This window comes from Pollachius pollachius, assembly GCF_949987615.1.
Source record: "Pollachius pollachius genome assembly, chromosome: 14".
NCBI lineage: Eukaryota > Metazoa > Chordata > Actinopteri > Gadiformes > Gadidae > Pollachius > Pollachius pollachius.
In genome coordinates, this window is record NC_136947.1 from 6,226,304 (window position 1) to 6,237,729 (window position 11,426).

Below are 11,426 nucleotides of genomic sequence, written 5' to 3' on the forward strand. Positions count from 1 at the left end.
AGAAGAAGCATGTTTTTCACCCCACTATTAAGCACTGCTTGGCACATTTTACGAGCATGTGTGGAACATTTACAACAAACATTTCTGATTGCTGTAAAAAAAAAAAACAACCTTTGACTTAATGATTTTGCACAGTGGACGGAAAACATTGATACATTACTACTCATTGTAATATATCGCTCACGCCATATTTTTCTCATAACTAGCTACATCAGCTGATTCCTGTACAGTAACAAAGCGGCCTGATAGCTGCAAGGAAAAGTCTTCCCCATTAGTTTACGTGAACCATCTGGATTCGCTAATTAGCACAAGCCAGCGGCGGAAGCTAATTACTGAAATTAGCTAGCTTAGTGCAAAGGTGGAGCAAAAGAACATGGCTGGGCTTTTATTTCTGGAAAACCTGGAAATCTTTTCCTCAGCAGAAAGCAGAAAAGGAAAAACTTGGAAAACAATCAGGGTTCCTAACATCGATAATTAGAACACCTCCTGTCTTAATGGTTGAGGGACCTGCCATCTGGGCAGCATCATACAAGATGGACATCTTTTTTGTGCCTTTCCGACGACCATGATAACACCGGCACGCCAACGCCCTAAAATATACCTCTGCTACAAAAGTCCAGAAATCGACAAAAGTAGACGTATCAAGCCGTCAAGGGCACAGTAGGAGTGTGTGTGAAACCTTGTTTATTTCATTACGCCATCAGGACATGTGATGTCAAGCCAGGGTCCCACGCTGATAATATAATTGGCTTCTTGTACGGCAGGAGCACAAGCATGAGACCAAACGCCCCGGGAGAATGATGAGAATATTGAAAGGACCGAGGGAGTGGAGGGCGGTGGGCGGGCGGTGATGGTGGGGGGAGCTGTGTTGACTCGCACATGTGCATAAATTGGTGACAAGTTACAGTGTTAGCAAGCAATTATGTCAACACCAATACAATGAGAAGAAGATAGAATAGTAAACAGAGAGGGGTGGGGGGGAATTGACCGAATTGCAGACGCCGCACGTTTATCCGTCGACGCCCGGGAGCAGACCTACTCTTGCGTAAACACTTCTAGCGGGGGGGGGGGGGGGACCTCTCTCCACCCTCCGCTGGCCCTCCTCTGTCCGTGTGGTGCAGGTTACTGCACCGTCAGGACCCCCCCTCCTAGCCCCCCCTACCCCCACCACCCTCCTCTCCACCCAGGTTAGCAACATAAATCATTGTTTGAGTCGAGTGCTTTTGATGAATTTACATAGTCAGTTTACAACAGGCCGCGCTCTGTCACGCTCTCCTGGCTACGGAGGCAGTGGGGAGAAAAAAAATAAAGAAAAGTGACCTTTAAAAGCAGCCATGGCGAGCGCTCTGTTCCTGCACACACTGCAGTGTACCGGCCTCCACGTCCCCTGTAGAATTAGCTTGATTGAACGTAGCTTCAATTGGATCAACCGTAACTCGCACTGTTTAAAACCGTTGCCCGGGCCTCAAGGCAAAGCGACCTCTTTTTTCTCTCTCCGGTAGACGCGACCTATGACGACTGTGTTTAAACATGCTTAACGTTAAGCACACCACAGTGATTGACTGCTGTCAGGCGTCTCTCCGGGATGGACTGCTCGGTGGCCTTGTAGTGCTTGATGGTGATTCAACATGCGAGGAGACACAGTACGGATACACAGAGCTACGGTTGTTAACTGGCATTGAACTGTCGCTGGTCAAGATAAACTAGGATGGAAAACTGGTCGCCTATGTAGTACCATTTTAAAAGAAAGAAGATATTTAAAAGAAACCTTAAGACACACCTTTTAGCTCGGATTTCTATGAATCCATTTTATCAATTCACCATTTGTTATTTATTTTCTTTGTATTGTTAAGAACCTTCGCTAAATAAAGCAAGTTTGATCGATTAATTGATCATGATTTATATTGATATGATTTCTAATCTCACGCGTAAAAATACAGCAAACATCTCAGCTTGCAGGTTTCCCTCGTCGACGGGGTGTCTCGTGTGCCCCGCCGGTCCACCACAATGACCCCGCTGATTGGTTGGTGGACGGCCAATTACCAGCAGACAACGGACAGCGGACCGACACTCCGTCGACAGAGCGTTGACGGACAGAAGGCTGACAGCCTGTCGTGTAGACAGGCAGTATGGCCGTCCGCAACGCCTCCAAAACAGTCCACATGAAGACGACCATCCGGAGCATGATGGAGTCCCATTAGCCCAAACTAGCAACCGGTTCCCCTGGTGACACGTGTGTGTGTGTGTGTGTGTGTGTGTGTGTGTGTGTGTGTGTGTGTGTGTGTGTGTTTGTGTGTGGGTGGGTGGTTCCGCTGTTCAGTGGTGTTCCTTTCTCCGTATTCACATTGAACAAAATAATGAAACGGTTAAATAAAGAAATAAATAAACCTCAACTCTCCCTCGGCAAATGTGGTCGTCGGGGCGACTATTAGCATCACTCAGCCCACCGCGGTGTAGGCCGGCGGAGGAAAATGAGGCCCGCATTAGCTCAATATAGAGATGAACCGGAGTCGCCCCTGCCCATTACACACACACACACACACACACACACACATACAAAGAGACACACTCACACGCACACCAAACACACGCACACACATAAACACAAACACACACAAACACGCATACGCACAAGAACAGGACACTGCACGCCCACAGACAAACAGCCATACAAACACACACACACGCAAACACACACAGACACACACACACACATCTACCCCAGAACAGGACACTGCACGCCCACAGACAAACACACACACACACACACACACACACACACACACACACACACACACACACACACACACACGCGCACACACACACACACACACACACACATTATCGTGAATCACATTGATGCAAAAGCACACACACACACAGACTCACACACACAAACACGCATACATATTGACGTGAGAGAACACACATTGATGCACACACACATTGAACCACGCATTGATGCACAAACACAGGCACACACACGCACACACACATTTACATGAGAGAACACACACTGATGCAAAAGCACACGTATACCCACACGCACGCACGAAAACGCACACATACATCGACACGGAAGCACACAGAAACATGTACAAACGTGCACACACTCACTTACCAATCCATCCATCCACCCCCCCCCCCCCCACACACACACACACACACACACACACACACACACACACACACACAAACACACACACAAACACACACACACACACACACATGCTGTCTGTCCCTCCATTGTTGTTATCGCTTTCTTTCTCCGTTCCCCAGAGTGTCTCTTTGCGGTGCGCTGGGGAGAGATGGAGGGACGGGGGGGGACGGGGGGGACGGCGGGGACGGCGGGGACGGGGGGTTGTTATGTGAAGCGTTTGGAGGCGGTGGTGGTGGGGGGTGGGGGGGGGGGGGGGGATGCACTGGCAGTTGCACAGCTGGGAGCTAATGCAGGAGGAAGTGGCTGACGATCAAGCCTGCAGATGGAGATGTGCCACAAGAGATTAATCCCCAGCATAGTTGGTGGGGGGAGGGTGAGGGAGGGGAGATTGTGTGGGGGGTGTGGGGTGGGGGAGGGTATGGGGGTGCTCCTGTGATTTTAATTACGCCTCACTCACACATACAGCAGGAATGCAGTATGTCAGATTAAGATTATAACTAGTAATCATTTTATTCGTTTTTCTCTGCCGGGGATTTCTCCTTATCTCCTTCTATCTACGTTTGTGTCTTTAGCGGTGTGCGCTTTTACACTTCACTCGCTGTCAGCCCCACTGTATTATGCGTCATTCCCGTTATTCGTGTGAAAGGGAAAGACAATCTGCGAGACTTGAAATATTGCCAGCGTGGGTAATCCACCTTTATGAAAAAACGGGGGAAAAAAACAGAAAGACCAAGAAAATATAAAACGTTCCCGTTGCCGATGTGACGTTCCCCTGAAATGGCTTTATAACTCAACTGGATGACATTCAAGCTCCCAGATTGCAGTGGATTTCCGCTCCACTTGTGCTGGCGTTTATCTGCATCATCGGCACGCCGCGGTGGCGGTGGCAGTGGCGGCGGTGGCGTCGGCCACGGGCTGGTTTGAAGTGGTGATGGTGTTTAAGCGAGGAATAAGGACTACCTTTCTTACTTGGCAGACATGTGATGGAGTTCTTGATTAAACGTAATCTCCAAAGACCATTTTTGGCACTAATTGCTTTTTCAGTCGTACATTATTTTATCACGCCGCCCGCTTCGCACGTTAATAAGGTGGGGGTGTTTGTGTGTGTGTGTGGGGGGGGGGGGATTGCTAGCATTTCTACCCTTGCTAGATTAATAACAACACCATTAAAGCGCTTGATTGGCTACTCTTTGTGACTATCTTGGAGATTGCCTAACCTGCGCACTAATCCTGTTTATTAGCTAATGCTACTTTATTATCCATTTTTATATTATGAGGCGAATACAGTGTATTAAAATATCAATAACAGGTAAGTCTATTAAAGAAAATAATTGGAATCTGATAATGACTTTTCCCGGTGTTTAATGTAACTGTATACCGAATTAGGAATAATTGCTTATTCGCCTGCATTGAGAAGAGGTGCTTGGAAGTCCCTAAATCCTAGAAGTTCCCATTGCCGATTCCCACCTCTGTGATTTAGAATTGTTGCACATGTAAATACAGCACATTATTGAGTAAACGACAACACTAAGAGAGAGCTATTTTTACACTGGGAATTTGTATTTCGGCAAAGACAGCCTTTGAGTACAAATAGCCCCATTTGTTTCTCCCAGTGGCTCACTCATCCCCGTCCTTTGATGAAAGCAGTACATCTGCTATAGCCTGAAATAACTGTGTCTTTTGCCTCAATGTTCTCTTGCTGAGCAAGTCAATTACCGATAAGAGCCTGTCCTAATTGTTTTAATAAACCATCAAAATGTAGTCAATATGTATCGGGGATATGCCAGATTTGGGAGCGTATGTGTTGATTGCTTAACAGCTTTCTGCATGATTTATTCTAAAGGGCAATCATGACAATGATGCGGTAATGGACTGAGGACAAATAGCCAAATAATGAGCCGAAGGAATCAATAAGTAAGAACGGCTAATAAAATGCCATGGAGCTTAGGTTCGCCAACGCCCACGCAACATTGTACACGTAGAGTACATGGGCTCATGCACACGCGTATACACAAACCAGCACGCATGCACACACACGTAAGGAAACACAAACACAATTGCGCATGAATGACAAGTGCGTAGGAATGCAGAATGGTGCGCGCACACACACACAAACAAGAAAACAAACAAACACACACACACAAACACACACACAAGCAAACACACAAGCAAACACACAAACATATACACACTCACACACACACACTCACGCAAACATGCACACACTCACACACACACACACCGAACAAACACACGTATACACACAGTATGGGCAGGCTCAAAGGCTGTAAAGTAAGAAACTCATCACTTTTGGGTTTGAGCTGCCTGGCAGCCGTGTGTGTTCAGTGAGCTGGACTGCCGGTGGAATTCATAAAACAAAGAGAGGCTGCTATAGTGGGTCTGACTCATGCAATTACACACCACCACCTAATGGGGGCCACAGCACTCTCTCTCTCTCCAGGAGAGGAAGGGGAAGGCCAAGTGTGTGTTTGCCTCCCAAAGCCCAGACGCGCCAGTCATTATGACCTGCATTGGTCAGCCTCAGGCGACAGGTGACTTTCGGTTGACTCCATGGGGGGGAGGGGGGGGGCGAGGGGTTGGTGTAGTCATACGGCCAGTCAGAGCTTTAACAATGAAACCTGAATGGGTCTCACGGGACAGAGCGAATATTTCAGTGATGAGACATTGCTCCCGGATCAACAAAGCCCTGGTACGTAGGCTGCCAACAGCAGACCGACAAAGTCCTGAACATGGGCAGGCTTGAGGAGTTTACAGGTTGTTAAAAACCTCCAGCAGCTTAACTGGTAGTTGAGGTGCGTTTTGTTGAGAAACAACATCAGCGTGTGTTTGTGACCCTGCTCAAACGCCAGTCTATTATCTGCCTAGATCTGTGAAACTATAGATGGGAGAGCTAGGCCAGAGCCGCAAGGTGGTTGGTGTGCCTATGAGGGAGGGTTATTGTGCCACCTCCCTGGCAAAAGGGAGAAGAACTAGGAGGAAGGAAAGGATCGAGTGATCAAATATGTGAGAGCAGGAGTGGAGAGGAGTGAAGAAGAGAATATGAGAGGTGAAGAGTGAGGGGAGGAGAGGAGAGGAGAGGTGAGGGGAGGAGAGGGGAGGAGACAAGAGGGGAGGAGACAGGGGGGGAGGAGAGGGGAGGTTAGAAGAGGTGAGTGCAACAATCAAAAAGAAGAAGAGAGGGGAGGAGAGGTCGGCAGAGGGGAGGGGATGAGAGGAGTAGGGAAGGGAGGAGAGGAGAGGTAGAGAGATGATAAGTGAAGAGAGGAGTAGGGAAGGGAGGAAAGGAGGGGATAGAAGAGGAGATGAGGAATAAACACATGGCTTACCCCGATGCAAGATGAAAGGGAGGATTTTTGAATGTTTGGGAAGGTGTAGAACTTCAAGAGAAAGCATTATTCTGATGTATTTGGAAAATATGAAGGTATAATACATACATATTTATACATATAGCCTGCATATATATATATATATCTATATATATATAGATATATATATACAGGCTATATGTATAAATATGTTTTTATACATATTGGTTATATATATATATATATATTTATTTATTTACCCATATGTTTGGTTCAAGCATTTTGTATCTCTCTGTTTCAGAAACTTTTAATAACTCTGGAAGGTGCAGAAGTCATAAAAACATTAAGATAATGAGGCTTAGCTGTGAATGAGTCAAACCGAAAGCAGGCACACATTCTCATTGTTTTTTCATTTTCCCATTCTTTATGATGTCAACAGAACAGGCTGTTCAGTCATTTGCCCAGGCTGTCCCTGCCGGGGGTTACAGCTAATGTACGGCCACACAGCTCAGATTGATTCAGGCGATTGGCTACAGGAACAATGCGATTGGCCAGTGAGATCCGCTAAAGAGCCACCTGATAGAACGATGACTTGGCAGTATGAGCTGCCAGAGGTGATGGAGTATTGTGCAAGTTGATGATAGGTCTGTGGCCGTATGTGTGTGTGTGTGTGTGTGTGTGTGTGTGTGTGTGTGTGTGTGTGTGTGTGTGTGTGTGTGTATGTGTGTGTGTGTGTGTGTGTGTGTGTGTGTGTTTGTGTGTGTGTGTGCGTGTGGGTGTCTATTTGTGTGTGTGTCTATTTGTGTGTGTGTGTGTATCAGTGTGTGTGTGTGTTCAAGTGTGTGTCTATGTGCGTGTGTCTATGTGTGTGTGTGTGTGTGTGTGTGTGTGTGTGTGTGTGTGTGTGCATGTGTGTGTGTGTGTGTGCGTGTGTGCGTGTGTGTGTGTGTGTTTGTGTGTGTGTGTGCGAGTGTGTGTCTATCTGTGTGTGTGTATGTGTGTGCGCGCGTGTGTGTGTGTGTGTGTGTGTGTGTATAAGAGTGTGTGTGTTCGAGTGTGTGTCTATGTATGTGTGTCTATGTATGTGAGTCTGTGTGTGTATTTGTGAGTGTGTCACCTACCCCCCGGCTATATGTCTCCACAGGGGGTGTAGGGGGTACATTACGATGATCGATCCATCCTGGGATAGTTTCCTGTTTTCCTGTTTCTGAGAGAGGAGTCGGTACGGCGAGAGGTGTAGGAAGGAGATATGGAATTGTTTCTGAAATAAAACTACAGACTGCTACCAAACAAAACGCGCTGCATTTTAACAAGCCAAAGCATTTTTTCCCAATGGCTGTGATGCAAAACATTTCTTTTATGTTTTCCCTTTCAGCGTTTTTATCATAGCTATCAAAATTCCATCATCAAGGTCCATTTAACAACACGTATCCCTGGATCGATACAACTATACTTTCTTTTGTACTAACCTTTATCCACTGCACTGAGCTGAATGGACTTTTGAACTAACCTCACCTTAACATTCTACCCATGTAGCTCCTTTTCACCGTCGTTCATAAAGGAGAACAGGGAAGAGGACGGCAAATAATCAGAAAATAGGCTGATTATCTGGATGAATCACAAAGAAGAGGAAAAAAATAGAGTGGTAAGCAAGGACCTTGAGCAGCAGAGAAAGAAAGAAACCCAGCCATTGTGGCAAAGCTATTATTCAACGGCAGCATAATTCTCTGGCTGAAAGGATAAAGCAAAACAAAGCATTCCTACAACTGGGTCAGGCCTGCTCACCCTCCTGATGAAATGAATCACCGGTGGAGACAAAATAAACATTTCTCTTTCTTCTGCTTCTCTCTCTTGCTATAATTGATACTAGATCCCAACTAATACATTGTAAGCTATCATTACTGCTGTACCTCAGCATTACAACACCTGGGTTACCGTCTAATAATCGCACTCCACCGTCTATATTTCTCGCTCAATATAGATATTTCCTCTCTCCTATTTATCTCTCTCTCTCTCTCTCTCTCTCTCTCTCTCTCTCTCTCTCTCTCTCTCCTTCTCTCTCGCTCTCTCTCCTTCTCTCTCTCTCTCTCTCTCTCTCTCTCCTTCTCTCTCTCTCTCTCCATCTCTCTCTCTTTCTCTCTCTCTCTCTCTCTGTCTCCCCCTCTCTCTTGTGCGCTCTGTGCCTGCTTTTCATAATGAAACACTGCTAATTGAATTTATTCCACGTGTCCTCGTCTCGATCTATGTTGGGCGAGAGACGGAACAGTTGGGCCTCCTAGAAAGGGATCGTTTGCTCCGTGACTCCAGCGCTCGGGTATGTGAACAATCAGAACCAATCCCCCCCAACTGCATTATGTTGGTTGGCACCGCCGGCTCCTGAGTTCTCTGGTGCGGAGGTGGTTGTGGTGGTGTTGGTGGTGATGGTGGTAATGGTGGTGGTGATGGTGGTGGTGATGGTGGTGGTGATGGTGGTGGTGATGGTGGTGGTGGTGGTGGTGGGCGGGGGGGGCTCACGGCTCATGTTCTATTTCTAGAACCGAGTGCCGGGGCGCGCCTGGTGGGAAGTGGTAGGAAGGAATTTGAGCAGCTCAGGAGGAGGAAAAAAAGATTTTACAAATAAATAGAAACGGCCCAGTGGACACGGGCCTGAACACAACGCAGGACCCTGGCGAGGACCTGCCACACACACGTCCCGTTACACCCCCTGCCCCCCGAAAGCAATCCAAGCTTCAAATCGGAGTAAACCTATACCAACCGGGATGTGTGTGTGTCTCCGCAGTCTGATTGACTGTATGTGTATGTGTGTGTGTGTGTTAGTGTGCTTGCGTGTGTGTGTGTGTGTGTGTGTGTGTGTTTGTGTGTGTGTATGTGTGTGTTAGTGTGCTTGTGTGTGTGTGTGTGTGTGTGTTTGTGTGTGTGTATATATGTGTGTGTATGTGTGTGTGTGTGTGTGCTTGTGGGTGTGTGTGTGTGTATATGTGTGTGTGTGTGTGTGTGTGTATGTGTATGTGTGTGTTTGTGTGTGTGTGTCGGTGTGTTTGTGTGTGTGTGTGTGTGTGCGTGTGTGTGTGTGTGTTTGTGTGTGTGTGTATATGTGTGTATGTGTGTGTGTGTGTGTGTGTGTGTGTGTCGGTGTGTTTGTGTGTGTGTCGGTGTCAGTGTGTTTTTGTGTGTGTGTGTGTGTTAGTGTGTGTGCGCTTGCATGCACTCTTTCTGAGTGTGAAAAGGGTATTTTGTGTGTTAGGCTACACATAAATGTGGGCACCTTTCTTTACATGGCAACCGTGCGCAAAGGTTACAGAGGCTCATTCTTGGTTTCTTGTTTTTCCTCAAGGCTTTATTTTCAAAAGGTTTTTCATCATTCCATCAAAGGTGCACCTAAACCAAGGTGGCATATTTGTGGACGGGAGGCATCTGTACCTTGCTAGAAACAGTATGTTGGAATCATCTATATGCGCTGAAGGCCTGTCTCTCACACACGCTTTCATCCCTGAGTGGCGAATCCCAGGGGCCCCTCACCCCTTTATTTTCCCCGGATTAAAACAAAAAATACCCACGTTTAGTCTTTATCGGTAAAATCACCATCTGGCACCTATTACATAGGAATGAGAGAGAGACGTAGAGAGAGGGAGAGAGAGAGATAGAGAGAGAGGGGGGAGAGACAGAGAGGGCGACTGGATTAGAGAGATTACAGCTCAATCGGAGGAGGGAAGGACAGATCCGTAGGCTGCAGCCTTAAGCCAAGCATCTTTAAGCAAAAGGCGAAGTGGAGGCAAGCCCGTCCTACCTACATAGTAACATTACACACACACACACACACACACACACACACACACACGTACACACACTAACACACACACACAAGCGCACACACACACACTTACTGTAAGTACGCACACATACATGCACACACACACACAAACACAAACACAATCCTACAGACACCCACATGTCCACACACACACACACTCACACACACACACACACACACACACACATACACACACACACACATACACACACACACACACACACACACATACACACACAAACACACACACACACACACACACACACACATGTTTCGTGTCTTTTGGAATTTATGGGTACATGCAAAGAAATTATGCCTCAAGCAGCTCTCTACCACTCTCTGTCTCTCTCTCTCTCTCTCACACTCTCTCTTTCACACATACTCACACACACACAACCACACACACACACACACACACACACACACACATACGCACACACACACACACACACACACACACACACACACACACACACACACAAACACACAGACATACACCCGCTAACACCCAGGTGTGAATCTCCATGGAAAGCACATGGGGAAAGTGTGTGACAGAATGGATTTGCACATGAACTGGATAATAGGCTACATTCAGGGTCCCTGAATAAGGGGGATGGATGAAGCTGGGATTCCTTTCAGCTCCATTATTGTTGCCGTTACCCACTTGTTCACGTATACCGCACGGCTTTCTCTTTGTACACTACGGAATCCAATGACTGTGTACATACTGGGCCGTGTTTCTGCTTCTCTTCTGTCTTTTATTCATACAACTGTTCTCCTCACACACGCCTTCTCCCTTGAGCAGATATACAAGGCATGCTAATCCAGAGCGACGGGGAGGAATACAAATAAAATAAACGCAATCCCTAATCTCATCGGCCGCATGATCACTCAATTAAACACCCCGCACACCCCCCCCCCCCCTCCCCCCCGAAAGCACAGGGGGTGGGAGGAGGAGGAGGAGGAGGAGAAGGAGGGGGTAGAGGAGGAGGAGGAGGAGGAGGAGGAGGGGGTAGAGGAGGAGGAGGAGGAGGAGGAGGAGGGGTAGAGGAGGAGGAGGAGGAGGAGGAGGAGGAGGAGAGAAGGAGGAGGTATATGATGAGCAAGAGGAGGGTGAGAAGCAGGAGGA

At 47.3% G+C, this 11,426-nt stretch overlaps 1 protein-coding gene across 1 annotated transcript in view; it reads right to left on the reverse strand.

The window, feature by feature from the left end:
- Window positions 1-3,470: 3,470 nt before the first annotated feature.
- Window positions 3,471-11,426, reverse strand: part of LOC307085702 (uncharacterized protein) — a gene marked incomplete at both ends in the record, with an annotated part of 43,041 nt that continues 35,085 nt past the window's right edge. The window contains 3 exons of the mRNA XM_079750567.1: window positions 3,471-3,476; window positions 7,140-7,266; window positions 9,311-9,618. Of these exons, the coding sequence (XP_079606693.1) occupies window positions 3,471-3,476; window positions 7,140-7,266; window positions 9,311-9,618 (441 nt within the window). The remainder of the gene's footprint in view (window positions 3,477-7,139; window positions 7,267-9,310; window positions 9,619-11,426) is intronic.